Raw genomic sequence first — 25,548 nt, 5'->3', positions numbered from 1 at the left:
GAAGACATGTTGATAGATACTGAAATAAATGAGAAACAAAACATTATTTACAACAGTTCGTGGCATGTTGAAATGAATTTGTGTTCCGTCGGTACCCAGTTTTTAAATTAAAATTTCTTTTATTCTTATAATAATGATAAGAATGACAATATTATCTTTAATATCCACTCTCGCGCTATCAAAATCAGAAGAAAACGTGCAAATCCTCCAATTCGATCCCGTGATATAAGAGCGCCGCCGTCGTATGCATGAAAAGTTACACTGTATAAACGCAATCAACAAACAATTAAACTATGTAGGTACTTACCAGCAATGTCAGGTAATCCAAGATACGGCATGGCAGATAAACACAACATTCACAAATAAAGAACAAAAATATTCCATTTTATAAACAGAAATAAACACTAGCATAAGACCAAACTCGATTATCACTAACTGCAGTCTATTTTGAGTAAATATTATCCGTTTAAACTGTGTAGAAACGTGGCGAGCCACAAGAGATGCACCCGCACTGTCCGGCGGCACGAAACTAACTGAGCTACGCGGCACGCATGTTGAACTTGTAGAAACTTGTTTACCTATAAACTGATAAGCGCATAGTGTAACAACTACTACTACCACATACAAACACTAGGCACAATCTCTCATACATTGAGCCGAACTAATTCGAGTTGTATTTTTAAATAAATCGATTCAAATAAACAACGCAGGATATGATATAGGTAGTAAAACTATAAAAGAAAAAATCACATTTAAACATATTTTATTTCTTAACAAATATATCGAAAGATAAAATTAATCATAAAGTAAGAATAAAGACCCCCATTATTATAAACAATAAATTCAAACAAATCATTATTTGGTAGTATTAAAGAAACTCAAATTGCTGTCCAATTATTAATCGCATTAACATAACTAGTAATTCACGTGCAGATCCATATTAACTCGAGATTAACGAAAGATATTCGATATTGATACGATTAGTGATTGTTAATTACAGATTACTTAGTTATGGATATAATACAATATAACCAAATTAATAAATATTACAATTTGCTTTGTGCATCATTTTATGAAAGCCGTTCTGAGAGTACTGAGTGCATGAGTGTGTTGTTAATCGAATTGTGCGATTATGGTTATAATGTTAATGAGACGCATCAATCTGTTAATCAACAAATGAAGATACTACAGGCGCACTCACGTACATGTTAAATGATTAATTGCCATTACAAAAACATTGCCGCTCAATTATTCAGTGTGCGTGATTGTTAACAACATTAACCAGCATTATTGTCGGTGTGTGTCATAGCAGCTTAATGTTAAATAAGTAATATTAAGGTGAAAAATGTACAAAACTGCGAGAATGTTTTGCAATATTCTCATTATTTTGCTGTAATTATTATTGCATACACACTAGTGTTCTTAGTAAAGTTCATAAATCTAGCAAATAAAATATCTACTCTCTTTTTTTTAATAATTATTATATATTATATAAAACATCATCAATAATATGTAATTAATAATTAATATGACACATTTAGAATCTATCGTCGTGACGATATCATTAGAATTTTGTTACATTTCGCTTACGCTTTGCTTAGTTTTGTTGCTTCTTTTCAACCACAGCGTTTTTTATGTTTGTTATTAATTATCAAGAATTGCGATTAAATTACAAATAGCTACCAATGATTCTCATTGCGATCGTATGCGTGTTTTAATAAATATATCTCTGTTATTTCATTTTAATAATTCAAGTTATAAGTATGTAGTAATAATATAATAATAAGTAAAGTAATACAAACAACATTAACATTGCCATTGCTCTCGTTATATTGCAGACTTTTCGCACGGATCAAACACGCCAAAAACAAACACTCAACTTAACAATTCATTCATCCATCGTTTGTTTTGATTATTGCTCAGATACATATTGATCATATTCAAGTAAAGTCGAAAAAAAATCTGCACCTCCTTCAAATAAAAATAAAACCGTTAATCGCATCATCATAAGTACATTCTAGAACCTTAGACGGTAAGAAATAATCAAGAGGGGGCTCGGTCACTGTTCACATTCGAACAGTGTAATAATAACTAAAAATTAAGAGATATCGCATAAAGAACAGAAGCAAAACACAAGCGTCAAGTACAGGTTAAGGTTAATTAAAGTTTAAAGTTTAACTGGACATTTATCAAGACGCTAAAATAAAAATGGCGCTTGGTTTTACTTCCGGCTTCAACGATTGATTGCACACGGACACACTCCACTCACATTTCGAAAAAATCGAAAGAAAAAGTAAAATAAACCAAAAGAGAAAGAAAAACTATGAAAACAATACAACTATTGTCAAATAAACTCTTCACAAATTAGAAAATATCTGTTTAAGATAGAATAATAATTGCACTCCGACGTTAAATCCAAATATCGCAATCGCAAAATAATAATAATAAACTAACAAACATTAGAATCATTATTACATCCTATTTAGGTATTAATAAACATTTAATATATAGGTAATAATATATAGCAATAAAATTATTCTTCTTTAGATCCATAGTTACTGAGTATTATTTTCGTTAATTTTACTTCGTTATGTGCCTAATGTCTCTCAATTAAAGCTGAACAACACATACACACAGTAAACACACATAATTTATAAGTAATAAGTATTCGAAAGATGAGTCCACAAGATTTACAGAGACTTTCTTTTTACATTCAATATCAAATCTTAGCAAATATTAGTTTTCCCTCTATACACAATATATTGATTAAATATATTTTTTTTAGTTTGTTTTAAGGCACTGAATCTTTTTGTATAAATTGTAACTTGGCACTTGTTGTTTCAAAAAAATCCTCAATTTTTGTACTTCAATATTGTATCGTGATTTGTCCGTTAGATGTTCATTACATTAGCTTAACAATGCGTAACAGAAGTTAACAGATTTAATTGTAATTAAAGATGATTGTTTTTCGCATAATAAAAGAAACAGAAAAAAACAATCAATAAAACGTGTACTGACCAGTTTGTTGTGGCGAATCCAGCTCTCTTCTATTCCATAACATCGACTCGTTTCGTTGATTTTTCGTTTTTCGATAGTTTACGTCGCAAATTCTATGCGCCATTTTCCTCACTCTCCGCCCCCAGAAGGATGATACAGTCATTTCGTCATGATGATGTGTTTGTTTATTAGTAGTACTAAGTGGTGTTATGGTTAATTCGAACTTGCAGTAGTACTAGTAGAGGCTGTGAGAGTTTTGATTTTTGGGTGTTAGCATACTCAGCCCGCATCCCCATACAGCGTTATTTGTCGTCGCCGGCACTCGAAGAGGCGGCTGCGGCGATGATGATCTGGCGGTTATTGCACTTTGATGCATGGTGACAGCCGTAACAGGAATTCTAGTGCGGATAGTTTTTTGTTTGTTTGTTTTGGTTTGATTAGGTCACACATACGTTCGATACGTTCATCGCCGATGGTGAAGTGTTAAAAAAGAGAAGAAAATATGTTAGTAAATCGTCTCATATCAACATGTCGACCTAATTAAATACATTATTCACATACAAATTTGATAACGACAACAACAAAAGCAAAAACAATAAACAATTTAAAAAAGTGCCATTTTAAAAGTGATTAATTTAGGTTAAGGTAATTTCCCATTGTTTATACTTTCGATGATTGTCGTCATATAAATAAAGCCTACAAACACACACACACACACGCTACCCAAATGTGAGAAAGAGGTTGATCGCAATAATAAGAATTGAATTAATCAACAAACAAAAACAAAGTAAGCAAAAATATTATTAAACGGTGTTTTTGGCTTGGTTGTGATACGAACGGTGTCGGAAATTATTTGAAGTTATTTCGAAACATAGTAAAAAATTAAGTAGCGTTTTGCAATATTATAGTAGTAATTATAGTACATAGAACAGCGGCACGTCTTATCGTTCCATATGTTCGCCAAAATGCAAACTATTAATATTATTAATGAATTATCGCTGGAGAATTACGTCAATTCTGAATACTCTCTGTCCCTTTGGGCAGACTGTCAGCGATTGATTAAAATTAAGTCAAAAATCAAGTCAATAAGTCATTAAATCATTAAAGTCTAGTAAAATCTAAGAATTAAGAAGTTTTATATTATATTCTGTGGTGGTTTAGTTCAAGTTTTAGTGGTTGCGACAATGTATTATAGAAAATAAAATGGTGATTATTATTATATACGTATTATTCTGGCCAGATAGTGATAGTTGTTGGTTATCCACTACGTTCGGTTCAAATCGATTAATATTATTATTATTATTACTAATATATATGATATCAATGTAAGTCGTCGTCCATCTCCTCATCCTCGTTCACTCTTTGTCCAATTAGTAAAACTAATGATTATTTTACGTGGTACCTTGTTAAACGTTAAAAGTTGAAAATCGTGTTAAATGTGAACGTATGAGAATAAATGTGCAAGAGATGAATCAAGAGAAAAGAAGATCGTCGATTTGCGGGGAGGTAATCATTGAATATCAATTTGTTAACTGTTTGGCGTTGTCGTGTGTTAAAGTAACTCGGTAACTTTTTTTGTACAAATATATTATATTCGTTTGTTTACGTTTCATCGCTCAGAGAAAACATGGCGATAGCTGTCACACTTTAGAAATGTGCGCGCCATTTTTTTATACAACATAAATACAAAAAATAGATATAGATATTTTTATAATAAGAACTAAACCACTAAGTGTATAAATGAATATAACTCAACACACATTGCCCTCCCACGCCTTAAATATTTTGTTGTGATGTGTTGAATATGGCGGAGCAATGCGTTTGATTTTTGTTGCTAAAAATGCCACTTTCACGAGAAAGAAGGACTTTGCCTAGTTTAACAAAAATCTCTAACAACATAAAACATTATGTACAAAAAATGTGTCAATTGTGTTTCGTAGAATCAAAGCAGATGTTCATTCATTACGAGAACACACCTAACATATCGTGGATATATCACAAAATAATAAAATTTGAAAAATTTAAACAAAACGCTCAACAAAAGTTTAAATAAGTAAAATCGTCTTGCAGAGTAGAGTAAAATAAATCAATAAGTAAAAATCAATCCTAAGGAAATAATACGTATGTATGTATATATATTTTATATAAATATATATAAATGTAAATTTTAGAAGACTAGTTGCCACGTGATGCTTTGTTTTCTATATCGATCTCAACTAATTAGTGTAAAGATTAAGTACCAATCCAAGTAAAATGTCAAATTGTCAAAACATTGGGTTGTTACATTCTTTTGCGCATCGGAGCCTCCATAATAGATAATCGCCGGGCCGGCATTATCTATTTCGGGTATAAAATGAGTACACGTTCGGCCAGACTCGTTTACGATTTGCGGTTTCGTACATGTAGTCAGACGGATATTCTGTATAGGGCAGAAGAAAACGAAAATTTTATCATTTTTTTAAATGCGAAACGGACACCTAGCTAGTGTTAATCGTCCGCAACCCACCCAACACGTACGCCATTGTACTATGCAGGTATGGTTGCGCCTATACCGTATACTTCTCTGCGGGCGTTATTGTTAAGAATGTCACAACTCTCGATATAATGGAATGAAGTATACAATATTTAGCATCAGTCTATGATATTAAATATAAATAAAACCTGTTGTATGGTAACCGCGCAATATCTACGTTGCTATAAATATTAAAATGGCATTTAGATGAATTATTAATTGTATGGAAAGTCCTTCTTTCCTTTTCCGATAAGGCATATCGCAATATTGTGTATTGTGTACGTAATAATCGTATATAAATTTTAAAATGTTTAAAGTCTTATAGTTTAAGAACGATTAAATTTTAGCTCGATAACGCTTATCTTACATAATAGAAAATAGAACTAGAAACAAGAAAAAACATCTAACATATTGCAATAATAATAATAATAAAATAAAAATAAAAGAGAGCCGTTCAATAACAACTACAAACACTATCTATTTGTCTCGGTTTGTTTGTATCCCGCTTATTTTTTATATAAATACTTTGTAATATTTGTTAAAACTGTCACAACCCGTGTATGTTCTCATTTTGTTCTGTTACGCCTGATCAAACACTCGAAACAATTTTCAATCAATATAAATTTATAAAGAAATACTGTCTCAAGTAATGTAAAATCCAAGATACATTATAATAGTAATAATAATAATAATATTAAGTTTAATTTTAATGGCCCTTTGAAAAGACTGCGACCTGTGATTGTCCACCACAGTCGCCATTTTAATAATATTTTGTTCTACTTGCTTCATGTAAGTATGAAAGTACATCCGCCCGTTGTATCTATGTACATACACACTAAAAGTGTTTCTCAAATGTTTCGTATATGCTTCTTATGTTTTTGTTCGTCAAATACCAAATCAATTCGTCATTGAAAACAACCAGATTAGAAATGCAGCACATTCACAAACTAACAACTAATCTCTTTCTCTCAAAAACTCAAAATAACAACAGACAGAATAAAATCATAATAATAATAAAGAGAAGAAAATTAAAAACAAACATACGGTTTGTATAACTAACCTTATGCGTTTAGATTTTTGGCAACGGAATTTCATTGACTTTGTGTGCGAATTTTCCGGAAAGGGCGAGCGAGAGTTTAATGGCGGAAAGAGTGGGCGACATCTTGTCATAAGTCATTACACGTTTGAATGATGAATTAATTGAGAATTTCGCTTACGCATTGCTTGATCATGTTGAAATCATAAAATATTTAAATAAAGAACTATATTCCTCCGCTGTATTCGAGAGGATCCTAATGTATACTTGTTTAATGTTACAATTATATAATTTTCGTTTTGTCTTTGCATGAGTGTTTTGCTTCGCGACTGCGAATGATTGCTGAACGCAAATCGTCAATCAGCAATTGTGTACCGATTCGATTTGAGATTCGAGTGTGTGAGTTATTTTGTTTATGACAGAGCGCCCGCTCTTTGGTATGGATGCTCTCGGACCTGCCCCAGATGCCGGCGCTGCTTCGCAGCTGCCGCCGCCGCTACCGCTCCCGCCGCTACAAAAATTCATAACAACATATAGCATTTCAAATTGGTCAAAGTCCTCAACATGTCAAAATGATCATTTCATCTCCTGCACGAAAATTTCGACATTTTGCGGCATTATTTAGCTACCAATTACTTTAAAAACGATACAATAATATGCTGCTTATAAGCTGAATGAGGTAACGATGATAATACTCTACCAAAATTCCTATCTACTATGAAATAATTTCAAAGTTGTGAAGATTCACCAGTGAATTTCCAACAAAACAATATTTTCCTAAGCTTACTCCTAAAAATTATTTATATAGGTTTTAAAAAATGCAAAAAATCGGATTGTGATGTGATCCTTAAAGAATCTTACCGTCAAATATTACTCTTAAAGCTTTTCTAGCAGGCCACGTGAACAATATTTACGATATTCTCATTAAAATAAAGCTCCATTAAAGCAATCTCAAAGTACGTAAGAAAAGTAAATAAATAAACATTACTGTAATTTGTATAAATGACTGTCGATAACGCGCCTCCAGTTGTAGCGTCGTTCTTTGCGTAACTATAAACTTTTAAAAACTATCACAGATTTTTTAAAATTAGATTTCAAAAATTCATGCAATTTTTCTGCTTGTTTTCCTTTCGGCATATCTTTCTTGTTTGCTTGCTCTTTTGATACGTTTATGGCACTGTGTAACCGGCTGTGGTAACGAACGCACAAGACAAACTTGTTTCTCGCTCTTTCATTTGATCAAAGCGTGTGAAATTTCTAATTAGAAACTTAACTACTGCCAGAGATTAAACTAGAATTTAAAAAATGTCCTAGTCTGCCATGTAAAATGAAAATTTTCACTTTGACGATTTGTGTTTCCCTCGATTTTTGTGTTGATATTGTGACATATATCTAATTCTAGTTCCGCAAAATAAAACAAGAATGGAGCGAACAAAAATTAAAGAAAAAACGTGGTAAAAAAGAAAGAAAATGTTCAACGAGCAAATAACCCACCGGAATGATCGGCCGTGGCGTATTCGGTGAGAAGCGGCGACGCCGCCAACGCCGCGTAGTTGGTGTAGTCCGCATAGGGCGTGTAGATAAGACTATGCGGATCGCCGGGGCTGAGCAGTGAGCCGGGGGGTGCACTGCCATTGAGGATGGAGGCGGCTGTCGTCGGCACGCTCATGCGCGGCGACAGAATTAAAGGGGCGCCGACGGCGGGCGTTCGCATTGGTGTCGTCAAGCCGGGTATCGCCGGTGACAGCAGGCGTTGCGTTTCCGCCGCCGCCGATATCGCCGCCCTGCGCCACTCATCTTCACAAGCTACAACATAATCTTTACATTAACGAATTGCATTGAACGTGTTTATTATTCAGTATGATTACCTGTGGCTGAGTTGCTCTTGCTGCTCGAGTCGCGGTAAGTACCGTTGATGATGGCTAGCTCCATTAATTGACGCTTCTTGAGTTCATCTTCACCATCCGCTTGCTGCAAATAATCAGAATAATTAATTAAGTAGTTTCCCACAAATAAATTAATTTCTTTTTCATATCAGTCGTGTTGGCTACTTGACAACACGACACTCAACAACTAAATAAACATTGACTGCAACATTTTATTGACAATGTTCATTAATTCAAGCAGAAGCGGCCATTTTGAATACTTACAGGTACTAGTAATTTTTTAACTTCTTCCACTGCCCTCGCCAATTTGAGTTGTGCGCGATTCTCGGTGTCCTCGACGGTGAGCAGGACGTGCAACTCGTCGGCCAGGTGCTCCCAATTCGGTTTACCTCTATTTTGATCCTCCTAGAAACAGAATATTTAAATGTTAGAATTGTATAGCGACTTTTGTAACACATGTTAAAAATATAACCTGTCGTAAATTCGCTTATCATCGACGGTAATCTGTTCATCTCGAAAACATAAAAATATATTTATATTTTGTCTAACCGCCGGACTCAAAATGGCAGCCCGCTCAATGTCCAGACTATTTAAAAATGATAATGCATAACATGTGTTGTTGTCGAAAAAGAAAGTCACGGTGCGTCGTGACGATTCAAGCGTGGAAAATTGTGAGCATTGAGATGAACCGTTCGAGTTTCAGGTGGAAAATGTTTTTCGTAATCTCCTTTGGCAAACGCAGTCAAACATATAAAGTACTACCAATAATCTTAACGAGTTTCAATCACATATATTAATATAATCTAAGTATTATCATAAAATAGTTATATTTCTAAGAATAAAATAAAATATCTAATTAATACAATATAAATTTTATTAAAGAGAAATTTTTAAAGTGTTTGTGATAAGTTGATAGTACTCTGTATAATGCACCCACGCACTTCCACCGAATGTTCGATTCTGGCACGCCAGCGACGTTTATTTTTCTCGTTGGGATGCAGACGAGCAGGAGTTTAATTTTGGCTCGGCGCCAAAGCGCTCGTACATTAACATCGCCGAAACCGAGCCGAATCATGGCGCGCGCGCAACGCACGGAAGGAAAAAGCGGCGAAACGAGCGAAACAAATGCGTGCGCGAGCATGGATTTTTAAAATAAATAATAAAGGTAAATTATTGGATACGTTTTCGTCGGTCGAGCGGGCGTGCAAGCATTTTTAGACCAGTGGCTGCTTTTTTCGAGACACTAATTGGAAAACTAATGAATTGTAAACGATGTGTAGCGTAACCGCCAACAGGAAAAAGGCTCACCATGTTGAAAATTCAAAATAACAAGCATCACCAACAGCATAAACCAATAAGAAATTTTCTTCATCTTGTTCTTCATGGATTATTATCAGAAATGATATAATACCACACAATAAGAGAAGGAGTAGTAGTAGTAGTAGAGAAGAAATTAATTAAACGTTACAGGCTTCAATTAAGTACCACTGCATATAATGCACGTACGCACACGAGTGCATCAAGATGGCGCCGATTGACAACACACGCATTCTATTCTATGATTGTACAGTCGTCTGAAACTTGGCCTAGTAATAATTGACCAGAATTAGAGTTAAATGACTCGTGCCCAGCGCTAACTATAAAGCATAAAGTATGAAACTGGGCACAGCAATTACTAACAGATAGACCGACGACGACGTTTATAATCATTACAAATTTATTATTATTCTATGTGAAATTTTGTAATAGTTATTTTTGGTTAATTATTTACTGATTTATTGCATTCACTTCAAGATTTATGACTTATCAAGTTCGTGGAATCGCAATAAAACGTGTGGATGATGCGCCATCATTAGAAATTATGCCAGAAATAGAGAAAACAGACGCACTTCACTCGACTTAAGTTAAGTACGTGATTGCATTGACAGAAACCAAATACGGGACGAGACTAATTGTGGAAACAGAAGTCCATGTCGCCAGACTTGCTCTGCCGCCTTTGCCCATCACAAGCAGAGTCAACAACTTCAAAAAAAAACACCAGCAGCGCAAGATACACACGCGATTGAAGATGCAAGAAAATCAGAAGCTAACATAACATTAGTATCAAATTACGCTTGGATAAAAATACAAAAGAAACATCAGAAGCTCAACCATCATGCGTTGATCTCGTAATCGAATTTGCTTTTCAAATGAATTCGGATTGAAATGAAAAATCATCACAACTGAATACAAACTGATGTCATCTGGGTATCAGTAATGATTTAAATTGCTTTTAGACGCACCTTCTTTTTGTCCCTCATGGAGCCCTTCCCTCTGACCATAATCTTACAGCCGGTTTCCTGCTCCAACTGTTTGGCCGTCATGCCGCGCGGGCCCAGGATCCGACCCACAAAGTTGAACTGAAACAAGTAGAAAAATCACGAATTTAATTAAACGCATTTAATAAATGCAACAATACCAAAGAGTTGAATAAGTAGGTTATGACACGCATGACTGTGCTAACCAAATAATGTCAAACAAAAGACTAACAAATCTTAGTACTACTTACGTCTGGATGTTCTTTGACTGGTACGTAGACCTTTTCGGTGAGTGTGGTGACGATGCCCTCGGCGTCTGGCAGCACGAGGGGCTCCTTCTTGACGCCATTGATTTGAAACAGGCTCGCCCTCACTTTTGCTATTTCTGTAAGCAACCGAAATAGACGAGCAATTAGATAACGCCGCTTTAGATTACAACCATTAAAAAATACAAGAATATGATACATCATCAACGAGGAACAAAAAATATTTTAAAAAGTCTAATATATTAAATATATTATTAATTAATTGAGCTTGTTTTTGAGATAAAATAAAAACAAAAAATCACAAAATCCTTTAAAACTGATATTTTTCGTGTTTTTTTCTCAAAATTTTAATGGTTAATCTGCTTTCCCAGTCAGAACTGAACCTAAAAAAACAAAAATTTCAAAAATCCGTCCAGCCATTCTTAAGTTATACATGGTGTAACACACTACCGACTTTGTTTAATAAATATTGATTACTTTGACAGCTTTTCCTTCGCTGGTTATGTGTCTAAGTGAAAATGAGTGAAACTCATACATATTGAACCATAGCTATTATTGCTTCCTAGCGAAAGCGTTTTCCAAATGAAGGTACTGCACGTCAACCAAAAGATTCGATACAAAGATTTCACATTCTTGAGCAGGTAGTACAGTGCAATGGCACATTTAAGATAATAGACATCAATTGAAATCGCGCCAGCCGCATGTTGATTTAGGTATCAAAGTGAATAATGGCTACCTCGAAGCAGGCCGGAGCAGACCGACACGTCGCGGTTCTAATTAGCATGCGAATTGCAAACGTTTTGCGCTGTCAACCCGCGGCCGGTGGCCATTTCGATCGCGGCGATTGCGCATTCCGTACTAAACGCATCGACGCGCCGTTTACGAACCTAGAATGTTTATCGTATGAGAACAAAAGGCACTAGTAACTACTAACTGCAAATAGCTCAAAATATTAGTTGCATTGGCATGCCTTCGGGAAAGATATAACTTAGCTTGGGTCGTGTTAATATCAGAGACCAATGACTCGAGGCACCAGTGAACACGCTTAGGATTAAATATTGCAGCTGTGTAAAGTGCATGGCACGCGTACGAATAGAAAGGTATCCTTTTGTATAATTGTTTCCTGTGGGCATTTTGCACTCACTTCCTTTATTGGGTTCATAAAATCAGCAATTTGGGTCTTAGCGTGGTATGCGCGTTTTCTTTTCATTAATTTCTTTGGGTCGCACTTGAATGAACTCTCCAAGACTCGTTGTATGGTATTCATTGTAGTGGTCAGTTGTAATCGAAATTTCGTTTGTGCGACACGATACAGTTACAGTTACTCGACTTATATACAATCCACGTCCGCACAGGCCCAGACACGCACACCTGTTACTTCAGATCAACAAAATGCCTCGCTCGACATTGATCTTGAGCCGCAATTGACACCATGCTTTGGTTCATTGAATTAGCTAAACGATGATGTGAAATTTAACTAGGAAAATAGTGATATTAGCAGGGGAATCGCGATTTTACACGAGCAGATGGGCGAAATTGAGTTCGAACAGTGTTCAAGTTCGAGGCGAGCGCAACGTGAGTAAGAAGTACCCAAAGAAGACGAGAAGAAGACTTCGATAACAACGGATAGCATGGTTTTGGTAACAACACGAGAACACGAAAAGAAAGCAATCATCGTGCCATGTGTGTGGGTCGGATGACACGAGATGATACCACCACACAAGGCAATAAAAACGCCGAAAATATCATATGAATATCAAGTACGTAGAAAAACCCAGCGAGAAAATTTGGGTGTAGCCGTGAACATGTGTTATAAATTTAATAAAATAAAATTTCACTCGAATTGCTTCAAAATTCAAAACACATTCAAGACATACTTTTGCTTTTATCTCAATTCTAATGATGATTACAATGAAAAAATGAATAAAAACGTGGGAATAATTTCATTTTTCTTAGTTTCAACGCGTTACTTCATCGAACAATTGCATAGATGACAGAAATGACACAAATATCATGAGAAATTTACTTGAATTAATAAAAAGAATAACAATGGCAAAGATATAAACAAAGTTAGATAAAATTTACACAATTGCAATTTGATGGAAGTGGCTTTTACATTTCAACAAACAAAAAAAAAAACTAAATTCGCTGGAAAATACATGATTCATGTTTCTATTCTTTAATTTATAATCAAACATTTGATAACATTCACCTACAACATGAAACAAGCATTTTCTAGTAGCAATCTTTGGTGATAACACAACAACCAACAACTTAATAGCTTTTCTATGTTCCTTTCGTTGAATAAAACAAAGCTTCCTTTCTGATTGCTAAAATATTTAAAAAATTCAAGCTGTTTTCATTTTATGCCGACATTTGAAGCCGGAAACACAGCACACGCGCAATATGTTCGCATAGTCGAAAAAACACGCGGCGAATCCGTTTCGGCGCGCTCGTTAAACGTTAAATATAGAATCTGTGATTGTATCCGATTGTTAACCTAAACTTTACTTTCGAGATTCAGTATGCTCGCCCGCCCAACGCAACATAACAGTAAACTGTAACTGGCAATCTAAAGAAAAGCATGTGAGACTATTTTAAGCATTAATAAGTCACTTTTGTTTCTACCACGTTCTTATTTCAAACACAGTATGTTTGATTTCACTCTGTGCAATCAGTGAGAAACATTAATTCTTAATAATAAAAGTGAAGTAGGTGTCGGATGTTCAGCTTCCTTCTTAGACGCTTAGTTCTCTTAAGCTGAGCTGTTTTGGAAAGGAATGAAGTAGTTGAGTTTAGTTGGTTACTCTGCGTGTCTCGTTTGAACTATTTCGACGCTCAACACCTTGCTTAATAACGACCAATAAGTATCGTCACGTGCTGACACGTTGACAGGTTTGACGAGAGCATGCCGGCGACACGTTAACGATGCTTCCTCTGCGCTCACAGTTCAAATCTAGACGAAAAAGTAAAACCGACAGAAGTAAAAAATTTAAAAAAATTTAAAACCATAAACATTTATCTTCCACTAATCCTAATTAATTTGTTATTAAATACTGTTTTAAATCTTTTGCAATATTCACTATTTTAAATATGTTTAATTTTTAGTTTTATGTGTGATAAATTGACGAATATTTTAAGTTTGGTGATTTATAGCCAGGCACAATGACGACATATTCGCACTCACTTTTTGTTTCAACCTCTCACGACGTGCTTACTCTGTGTTGAAGGTCGTTACTACGCGGTGACAACAGACAACACACAACGAAAACGAGTAGCGCAATGCGTTTGCACATGCGTTCCATACTCATATCTGACTTATAATTTCACTTCTCTACAAACACACACATATACATTGAAAATACGATTATCTCATCATTATTTTCAAGTGAAACCTATTTTTATTGCCTTGCACTGCCATTTTCTTTTATTTTTATACAAAAATTAAAATTTTTCATTTTGAAAATTTTTGTTAACTTTTTACAGATAAATACTTAGCGAAGCGTGACCAAACAATGTTTATGCTTCTCATTATATCAATGATCGGTTCATTATGTAAGAGCGCGATATGTGAGCACTATGTGGCCGCGCTTGGCATTTAGTTTCGTCGTCGTTCTTGGCCGACGGTGCTGTTTAGTTGATTAATTCATTAATCATCCGCGTGCGCGATGAGTCCGCGGCAACAATTAGTATACACGCGGCTCGCGCGCACGCGTTAATGAATGTCCTACGTTGGTTTGTTCGCTCGGCTGTCGCAGCTAATGAAGGATGAGATAAATCGTTGAAGAAACTCTTTCGGACAAGCCGCGGAACGCAAAAGAGACTTGTATTTCCAGAAATCAATAAGATAATCAAGAATCCATAATAAAACTTAATTTATTGGTGATTAGCATGTTTAATGACTGGTTAAACACTGGATATATTCTGAAATTGTATCCTAGGGAGATAAATTTATTTTTCTTTTCTTATTTTATTAAAATTAGTTTATTTAACATTCGTATTATGCTTTTATTGTTTCATAAAAGGTTTATTTTTAGTGATGAGTTTAATAAGATGTAATAAACATGCATACTTATCATGGTAGCCGCGCTGTATGTTTACCAATGTGTAATTATCGCGTAAATTTGTTATCGTCACGTTATTGTTCAAGTTTTCGACTTTAGTCATGAATGCAATGATTAAATATGTACTCAGATGCTTAAAGGACTAGACATTTCTATGCAACTGATAAATATGAATAATTTTATTAAATTTACGTAACACATAACCTCAACATGGTATTTGACGTATAAAACAAGATGGCGGAATGTTTCCTATTCAAAATTCAAATAAAATTCCAAGAAATTTTAATTAGCTTTATAAAATCACGTTTTTTATAAGTATTTCTAGCATTTGTTGATGCATCATCGGTTTTTTGTCATCGCTGCTTCTGTTTACGTGATTATGTCGCATACTTAAGAATTCTATTCATTATACACCCACGCCTAGACAAAGTGTAACCAATTGGTTGACATAGCAAGTGATTAATGAGTATTATTGTAAACATTATTAACAAGAAATGTTTTTCTTTAATAAATCGAATATTTTTAAGTAATTTTCACTGATTTTAAAATAAAAAATAATTTTTTAATTAATTTCACAATTTTTCATTTTTTAAATCTTGTTATGACACTATCACATTACCAATTCAAATCTTAAGTCACTTTCACCAATTAAGCACAGCATAATTCATTATTTTACTGGATAATAAAATAATTGATTTATAATGGCACATAATAAAGCCGTTGGAATCTGTTTTGAACGTGTGATGCAATTTGTATACACAAGTGTTGGTCAAATAAAATGAACATGCTAATACCGCAAACATCTACATACGTGTGCTACAAAGAATGACCGAATGACTGACATGCATAAATATACACCATGATTCATCATCAAGCGGTGTGCTGTGTGTCAGGTCGTAGCTAAACCAACCCATCGACTTGACTTAAGTCACTTCAGCTGACTTTTAATCTAATAATGAAAATATTAAAACTCGAGATTTAAGATCGACATTGAACCAGTTGACATGCGCGTATGTCATCAAACCAAACCTTTTATTGTGGCTATGAGTCATGCATTTAAATACCAATCAAAAGGCTGTGCAAACACACCATTTAAATAACAGTAATTAAAGAACAAAAATTGTCTATGTTTACTCGTAAGTCGTGAGGAATCTGGACTTGATTGAGCATCATATTGAATGTATCAGTGGGCGTTGTTGATCGTTCATTCGTGTATGTGTATAATATTCAAACGTTCTCATCAAAGAATCAAAGCCCCCGTTTGCCAGTGAGCAGGCAGGCAGGCAGTAATACATTATGAGACGTTATCTTATTTGTCGACGTCGGCACGGACGCGCGTTTCGATGTTCGATAAACGCTTACGAAGCGGTTTGGGTGTACTCGTCGATTATTCGATGGCGTATCAACGTATGGCGAAGGTATTACAGGTGAATGTAAATACTGCGGTAGCGGTTTATTGATGGGTTGAATAGAAAACGTGTTTGGTTGGTGGTAGCACAGGCGGGATTGTCAATATTGAGATAAACAGATAAAAATAAATCAGAATCGTTATGATTGGGCTTTGGGGATAGTATAATGTTTACTGTGAAACAATACATAACCTCAAAACTTACATATTTGTAGATTGTGTTGCCTAGAGTCTTTTGATATTGAAATTGCTGTTAAATGATGAATTCGATGATTTTTTTAATGTTTAAATAGTTATTTTGCAATTAGAAACATAGATAAATTCAAAAAATCAAATATTATTAAAATATTTCCGATGATTATAAAGTTATAAATAGTGAAACACTGCAATTCAAAAGTATGCAACTTTCTATACACGCCGCGAGTTGAAAAGTAAACCTGCACAAAATTAATGCTTTTCAAACCGCCTCTACATTGTAAGACGTCTCGTTTCACTTATTCCTGTTGCCTGTGTTTCCTCTAACGTGGACATCCAGCCATTTCACCTATTTATTATGTGTCCGCGAGCGCAAGTTATTAATGTCTTTACACCGTAGCGTTTTCATCATCCTGCCGCCGCCGCATCCGTCGCATTATGATTTACTAATTTTGCATCATCCTTGTTGGTGTACCGCTGCCGCCGCCGCCGCTACGCTTTTATTCGATGATTTATACGTTACTTTACCGCGACATTTTCGCGGAATTAGATGCACTTTCAAACGATTTCGTGCTCGCCAAAAACCAAAACAAAAAAAGGGTTTCACTCAAGTCACATCTAAATGCACACCATTGCGCGTAAATTGCACAAATTTCAGGTGGATTTCAGAATGCACGTTTAAGGCTGATTTAAACCTGACTGCGCTTTGATGTTGATTTTAATTTTAATTCCAGCCGTAATTAATTAGTGAAACAAAAAGTAAAGAATAGACACGGAAATGAATTCAGTGTGAGTGTGAATAAATTAAATGACAGGTAGATAGGTGCACTTCCTGTTTCATACCAAGAGTAATAAAATCTATTGATATAAATTAAATTGCTTACCGACCAACGAGTAATTAAAATTATCACAGAATGATAAGAACACCTACCTGAAACAGAATGCATCAAATTAATCATGATTGTTATGCAAGCGCGAATAATTAAGAATACAATCAACATTTGACAATTTAAGTCAAGTCAACCTTCGTCGCATGGTGGGCATAGATCAGGTACGAAATAAATTTGAATAATTAATATTGTTATTCAAAGAACACAACACATTGTGTTTGCCATTGTGCGCACTGAGTGGGTGTTTGTCTCTACATTTCATTCGTGATCTCGGTATTTATTTATTTATTCGTTTTATACTTCTAGTGAGCCCTAGTAGGCTGACAAGTAACACGATAAAAAGGCAAATTTAAGTCATGATAATTCAAGCCGGTTTCAGTTAGGCGCCGCGTCATTTATATTAAATTACGTTCCGTTTCAATTCAGTGAATTTAATTCAATTTCGTGGCGCTTGACTTACATGCCAAACCTTGTCAGCTTCGAGTCTAGGATTGTTTTATTTTATTACTCTAGACTGAGCCAGTCTTAGAGTGTTTATTGTTGTATTAGACTTGGTGGTAGGCGCAGAAAATACTAGTTTGAATTGTTTTCAGGCGAGTTTTGCTTGTAAAATGTTCAAAAAGGTTAATAATTAAAATTTAAAAAAAATTGTTTTTGTGGATTTCTATGCACTACCTTAAACTAACCTCAAATATCAACTAGTAATATATTATATCTATGATGGGACAGATTTTTGCCCTTTATGATTTGTCTCCATATCAAATAACAGCCTAATAATTTAAAAAATGGCAAAAGTTTTTAAATTATTATTATTTAAATTAGGTTAAGGAAAGAAGAAATACTAATAATGCAGTTTAGCTTAGATTGCGCAAGCGCAAGATTCACCCCGTGACTAAAACCTCTGACTAAAGTACTTTTTGTGCCTAAAAACCGTAGAAAAACTGGCGCTTTAAAGATAGAAGTAGAAAAATGTATTTTATCATAAAACTAAACTTCATACAAAATAAAACCCATTAGAAACAAATATTTCCAATATCACTAATGAATTATGAGTCATGAGGGTATTACTTCAACATATGAACTTAATTTACACTACTAACATTCTTACCCACACATGAAATATGTCCGCGAACAATTTGCGTCGGCATGGATTAAATAAACACAACACAAACTTGTCGCACTGTGTCAGACTGATTCTACTATAATTCCGTTCTATTCCATTCCGTCTACCATACCATAATACTCTTTGTATGTATGTGTAAGATTTTTACATAATTTTCTACGCGCGAATTAAATGGAAGTCGCGTCGGGTGTGATTTCATGATTACAATAATAAAAGGTGCGGCCCACGTACACACACGCAGATAACACGTACAAAAAAAAATATCAACAACACCGTAGGTGGAAACCAGTCACACTTAAGAGATTCTGATAAACGATTTAATGATGTGTTAATATCATAAACGCACTGTATATTTGTGCTCGATTTTGATTTTATAGCCGATGCAGATTTTGAGCAATTCGCCACGGCCGTTAAACGAAAATTTTTATTCGTTACAGTTACATAGACCAACATTAAACTTCTCGTTTGGCGCACACGCACTGTTTATTGCTACAGGCAGGCTGGGCCAGGACGTGTTGCAAATAGAAATGTGCGAATGTAAACTTTGCACAAATTTACAAGTTATACAAAAAGCTGCAATAGGAAATCGTCGAAAAAAAAAATTATTTTTAATTATCACATTAAAATTAAACTTTAAGATAAAACTAATTTTATTCTGTATTGTTATAATTGTTTATGCATGCGAATTTTGAATATGTGAAAGTCAATTCAGTTCACTTGCCCACACATTCTTTGTGTTGAACAATACATTGCCTAGTAACTTAATTATTTTTTAGACGCCGTCAACTGGTATAAAGCGTGTCTGCAATTAGTATAACAATATAATTTTTTCTAATGGAACTGAAACCTCAACTTAAATTTAAATTCTTAACTTAATTACGCAAATACTTTTGCTTTAATTGTTTATTTTTAGTGCTTGAAAGTTTTTCTTTTTCGTGGTCATACTTTATGGCTAACCAATGGTGTTGGTTGTTTTGTGATTGATTTCCGAATTTCGATGTTGGTTTTTGGAATCCTTTGATTTCTCGAGTTCCCGAGATGGAGTGGCGCGGTGCTTTATGAGTGTGCGTGTGCGCGTCGGAAAAGCGTTCGGAAACGACGACCATACGTTAGCTCCAATGCCGCATGTGCGCGCGCGTTTAAATGTAGCACACGCGGGCATAAAGAGATGGAAAAATGTGCGCGCCACCGGACGTGCGACGTGCACGCTGGATAAACAACATATTCTTAGAACGGCGTCTTGTGCGCACGCGCAGCTTGCTTAACGACTCACAACTCACCATCATCACCACAAACATTCACATTCACATTCAAAACGTCTACACAACTTCAAAAAGAGTAAAAAAATGTGTATAGATGTTTGCAGTGAAACACACGCCCCATTTTTTTAGAAATCAGTTCTATATTTTCATTTTCACATGGTGAATATGACGATTGAGGGAGGTAGATTTTAGAAATGTGAAGCTAAAACTATATTTGAATTTTCTAAGTCAGCTTCGCATCGAGGAAAACGTGCGTTGTGCGTCGAGAGTTGAGCTATTTTCGGCACGAAAAACACATACAGCCAGCACGTGCACAAACTAATTAAGCGTCATACAGATTGTTCTTAAATGATTTAAAGTCAAACAAAAAACGTAAAAAACATATTTTAATAACTAAAAAAATGAAATTTTTTTATCACCCAGTATATAATATGTAATAAATTTCTCAAAGATTTGGCCAAATCTAATTTTAAACTAAAAAAACATTTTCCACATTTTTTATGCCAAATTTAATTTTTCTACCGCAATGATTCACCAAAGTTTTGTTTATCGACGTTTATTTGTCAAGAATATATTTTAAGCATAATACACACAATGGATGATTCAAAACTTATGACAAACCGCCAATTTCATTCATATTAACACCAAAAAATTAAAACCTAATAAATTAAACATGTGGTTATTGTTAAATATAATTAAAACATTCAATATATTAAGCAATGGCAATCAAATTATTCTCCTATCTTGGACAATAGCATAGTTGCTGTTGGTTATTGGCAATTTGCTATTTGGCTCGCAGCGCCACACGTTATTCTTATTACATTCCACCATCAAGCTGATCTAAACACGGCGCACATCTATCTATTGAAGTCCTTCTCCAATACTTCTATTTTCATGGTTCACGTTCGAGTGTGTTTGATTTGTTTGGTTCTAATATTAACCGAGTATTCTCTTGAGCCTCCTATTCTTGCTTGTTCTACCATCGTCTAATTGCGTTTGTTGTTTGCTCTTCGATATCTTATTGCGTACCGCGCAGCCACACAGCGGGCAAGTAGACTTTGCAATTGACTTTCAAAGCGTTTTCTATGGTAATTCGTGTGGGCATCCCGCCGCGACGGTAATTCTCACGTTACGCGCATGTGCAAAACGCTTATGTAAAATAATATCGATGGTCAGATCAGAAATGTTAAAAAAATATCACAGTTAAGTGGTAGTATGAGATTCGAGTGATGCATGGCCAATTTTTGATTGTAAAGTGTTGCAAACTTTGTTCAGATTGTCTATTGTGGGGAGGAATGACGTAATGTTTCGGCCAGCGGCCATTACCATCGTGATTCAAATATCGTCATCGAAAAATTGCTAGTGCGGGAATTTGACATCACGATTTTATGATTATAGACTTGGGAAACATAAATATACTCATGTTTACTTATGATGATATCTTATCAATAAGCTACCTGAATGGTTTATCAAGTTTCGATGGTGATTGGTATCGTTTGAGATGCTTCCCAGCCAATCAAAGTGCAATCTAACCTCAACTTTCTACTTTGGTATTATTTTATTTCAAATATCAATCTCTGAAGTGTTTTCTGAACAAAAACACATCTCACTTACGAGAAATTACGATCCGGGTCAGCCATAAATTATTTTATACTACATATTTGTTTGCAACTATAACTTTTACTATGTTATGAATATGTTATAAGCTTGATTGAAATTTGTAGTTATATTAATTAATTATAAACGTTAATCACAAAAGATGCTTATTAATTTAATTAAACTTTCTTGTTATTAATAAAAATATTGTATTATGTCACGGTAAATGGGTAAAATGTAGAATCAATTGTTAAATACAATTTATGACACCCAATAACACTCAAAATTGAATTTTAGCCCAATATTAAGCATAAAATACAATAACAAAGCATTTTTACCTAACTAGACAACCCAAACTGCATTACAACAGAAAATAACCTCAAAACACTTTATTTTTATATTCTAAATGCATACAATGAACAACTATTGCTTTGTTGTTAGTGAAGTCAACTTTATAGCATGCTAATTGTTTAAATACAACAAAGAACCAAGTTTGTAATCACTTGTGTTGGTTTTCTACGGGAATTACCACTAACCAGACTGATACGATGTGATTCACCGCATTTTCTGCACGTTTATTAAAATTTAACTTATCCAAAGTGGGTAAGTAAGTAGACTTTAATGTGTGCGCACAAAAATTAAGGCAAAATTCGAAAAGTGAGGACACATTGTATGAGCTGCTCATGCGTCGTGCACAAAACGTGTATCAACATGCGTTGGAATGCAGACACGCTACTACAACTCTCGTCGGCGTGGAAGAGACTAAAGTCACAAGTCGGACCGAAACAAAATTTATTTGTGAAAAAAGAACGCAAAACTTCGTTCTACTTTGTTTGTGTTTCTGTGTGTTTTTACACAGCTGAGTCAAAGTCAATGAATGAATTCTAATGATTGCACGATTTTAATTTGGATCAATGGTGTAGCAAATCTGTACACACGTAAATTGCTAGCTGGTTGAGTGGTTGCTAAAGCGTCTTGCGACCAACGCAACGGGACATTTTGTCGCCGCTATTCGAGTTTCGAGACCGACCGCGCCGACGTAAATGCCTTCAGTCTACTTGTGCTCGACCAGCGACTACTAGCCAGCCAGCCTGGAAAGCGCCTCTCGTCTCGAAAGCGCCGCACTCCGAGTTCCGACTTGTCCGACCGCTATGTATATGCGTGGTGCGCGCTAACGATGACCGCAACCGCGCCACCGATCGAGTGGACAACTGCTAGCAAAAGACACTTTTTACGCATGAATTACACGGGAATTCCAACCAAATTTTCGCCAGACATACACTATTATAGTAAACAATCAAAGGCTGTGAAGAAATTCGGGAATTTTCTTGTTACAGTCGTAAAATGTTTGAAAATCATACACATCTGTCCGCCTCGTGCGGAGGTTTTGTCAGGTCAGGTTGGCTACGCTCCTGACTGCTGACGATTGTTGTTATTGCCGGTTCCGTGAAGAAATCGAATGATGACACCCACACATATTGTTACTGAAATACTAATGGCGCCTACCTGCTTCGAATCATAATCAGAGAATCTGAGGTGAATTTAAAATTCACAAAGCGTGTAAAAGTTACACTAATTAAAGGCATACAAGGGTGGGAACGGCATCTTAATGATCACTTGATCATGATCCTGCTGATCCGCAATCGTGATCACGAAAGTAAAATCTCGTTTCAGTCTGATGCGCTTCAAAACGGCGCAAATGCCGATGCGCTTCGTACTTGAGACGACCGTTGAACAGGCTTACCTCCAAAGGAGCCATGGTAGCATTTAGATAGCGTTTTACTTTTAGCTTCGCCAGCCGTAGTAAAAAAACAAAACAAGTGATGAAACCTCAAGTGTTGCGGTAGGAAGCAGAAATCAGAAGATACTGAATAAAACTATGATATACTATTGTGGGCACAGGCTGGAAATGACGAGTCTTTTAATTCAATGTCGGTAGATGTGTGGTGTGTGGGTAAATATGTACATCTTTTTCTCGAGATGTGTTAAGTGTTGTTTTTGTGTGTGGTGTGCGGTGAAGTTGAGCAGTGTGTCGAGCCGGTATTCAGACCGTGAAGGCGAATAAAGACCCTTCGTTCTCACACTCCTGAGAGCTGCACAATGGGACAAACACAGGATGTTACAAAACTAAAATGCCACAATCACAAATCACAACCAATCCCACTAGTGAAACAATCGCCACAATTAGTATTCTTCTTCTATCACCTAACTTTGATTTAAAAGTCTTGAAAAGTAAAGAAAAAGAAACACTATTGATACAATTCAAATGTTTGTCTTTGTCATGTCTTCTACACTCTTTTGGATGTGAATCTTTAGGTAAACAAAAAATTGGGGTCTAAAGAAGAAGAATGATAAGCATGAAAAGAAGTCACAAGTGCTCCTACTCCACCTGCACGTAACACAACACATTCTTACACCACAAGGTGCAATATTATTTATATTTATATTCAGTATTCATCGTGTCGGAAAGGTCGAAACTGCAAGTTTGCAAGCAGCAACTTGGCATTTTAATAATAATATAATCATTTGTATAACAATTTGTGGAAGAAATTTAAAATTTAAAGTTCAATGACAAGCACACAGACACAGACACGCGAGAATAGAATTCGTAATCAATTTTATGAATGAACCAAGCAAATGATATTAATGAAACATTTAACACGCACATACACCAATACTTAAGTCACGTCGACGCTTCGGTGAAGGCTATCGAATGATCATAATTGCTGTTGTAATTGCTAACATTCCGCACCAAAGCAAAACAATGTAATGTAAGTTTTAAAAAAATGTTGCAAACGAAACAAAAAGTTTACAAGACACCGACGAGACATGCTGAAATTATTTAAGTCATTTGTTGCTTGTTTAGTATTATACTGACTCATATGAATAATTTTTTGGTTGTTTTAAGAGGTTAATGGGTAAATGTTGGCAGTTTTGTGCACAATTTGTTTTGTTTTATAAGATAAACTACGTTCCGAACGCCAGAATAAACAAATTCCTTGCTGGGAGGCCCGAATGTTGCATACCGAAGCATTTTTGCGAATGTGTGTGAATGTGTGGAGCGGGGCCTGGCCAACGCGCATGTTGTTTTGACCGAGTAAACAAGTCGAAAAGTTAAAAACGCGCTGCGCTGATCTCGCTCAACACGAACACAACGTATAGAATATGAGATGATGATTTAAGTCATCTGCGTTTAAGTAATGTGAATTTCTTTTGCTTACCTTCATCGAGTAGACGCTCCACGTGAAGAAAGACATTGGGAAAAGCGGCGAGTTGCTTCCTATCCTTGAGTAATTGCGCTAAATAGTCCGCTATGCTCTGCGTGGTCGCCTGATTGGGCTGCGGCTGCTGCGTCTGGTCGCACATCTTTTTATCTGTCGCGTTCTCGGCTCGTCGCTAAATTACGGTCTGTGTGGTTGCTGATGGGCAACCCCGTCGTGCGAGAGAGCGTCTCGTCCACGGCGATAATCCACCACTGGAATTAGTCGTCGGATCGTCGTGCAATTGGCCGTCCGTTTTGTTTCACATGGATGCGCGATGCACACGACGATCAGGCAATTCGTCTACTACTACTGCAATACCCGCTTCTCCGGCACTAGGGATGCTGGTGTCTCGCGGCGCGGCGCGCGTCTCTTTTTTTATAGAATTCTGTTGCAAGCGACTTGACTATCGTGCGCAGACCGCTTGCTCGCTTGCGTCTCTCGAAGCCGACTAAAGTTGTGCGCGCGCGGGAGCCGCGGAGTATGATCGGTATGCCGACGACGGTTTCGGACGCGACACCAACACTCGTGCGCGCACACCGCTGTGGGTTAAGTCGGCGCGGCGCAGTGCGTTCTTTCCCGTGGGCTGCTGGATTTGCTGCTGCGCGAGACAAAGAAAAGACGATGCTGCGCGCGATGCTTGAGAGTCGTGTAGGCAGACCCCCGACGTGGTCAGGCGAGAGACACACCGAGAAAAGGCGCAAACGTGTAGGAGCGCCTGCGACTGGCCGACGATGTTAAGCACAACGCAAGCAA

At 35.9% G+C, this 25,548-nt stretch overlaps 1 protein-coding gene across 5 annotated transcripts; it reads right to left on the bottom strand.

Moving 5' to 3' along the window:
* Positions 1-746: 746 nt before the first annotated feature.
* Positions 747-25,548, bottom strand: how (protein held out wings). 5 transcript variants are annotated; one of them, XR_010550118.1, is made up of 8 exons: positions 24,754-25,548; positions 10,980-11,113; positions 10,714-10,830; positions 8,696-8,836; positions 8,414-8,516; positions 8,040-8,363; positions 6,570-7,056; positions 747-3,395 (listed from the first exon to the last, which is right to left on the bottom strand). XR_010550118.1 is itself a non-coding variant. In XM_065313326.1 (7 exons), the coding sequence occupies exons 1-7, from the start codon at positions 24,896-24,898 to the stop codon at positions 6,959-6,961; spliced, it is 1,062 nt and encodes a 353-aa protein (XP_065169398.1). In that variant the 5' UTR covers positions 24,899-25,548; the 3' UTR covers positions 747-6,958. The 5 variants fall into 5 exon arrangements, 4 of the variants coding, with proteins under 4 accessions (XP_065169398.1, XP_065169400.1, XP_065169399.1 ...); XM_065313326.1 differs by having other exon boundaries at positions 747-7,056; XM_065313328.1 differs by lacking the exon at positions 6,570-7,056 and having other exon boundaries at positions 747-5,416.

The sequence above is a fragment of the Atheta coriaria genome, unplaced genomic scaffold (assembly GCF_025399875.1).
Source record: "Atheta coriaria isolate IRGN ID8LTWV9N9 unplaced genomic scaffold, Caltech_Dcor_3.1 hic_scaffold_10_pilon, whole genome shotgun sequence".
Lineage (NCBI taxonomy): Eukaryota > Metazoa > Arthropoda > Insecta > Coleoptera > Staphylinidae > Dalotia > Dalotia coriaria.
Note: the sequence above shows the minus strand (reverse complement) of the source record. Positions and strands in the feature narration are given on the sequence as shown.

What these genes read in the sequence shown, in the direction of transcription:
- how (XM_065313326.1), bottom strand. Translation starts at nt 24,898, where the DNA reads ATGTGCGACCAGACGCAGCAGCCGCAGCCCAATCAGGCGACCACGCAG. An exon ending in GGAGCGTCTACTCGATGAAG is followed by an intron (nt 11,114 to 24,753) that starts GTAAGCAAAAGA and finishes GGTTGCTTACAG; the next exon opens with AAATAGCAAAAGTGAGGGCG. An exon ending in CAAGAGCAACTCAGCCACAG is followed by an intron (nt 8,364 to 8,413) that starts GTAATCATACTG and finishes GTTAATGTAAAG; the next exon opens with ATTATGTTGTAGCTTGTGAA.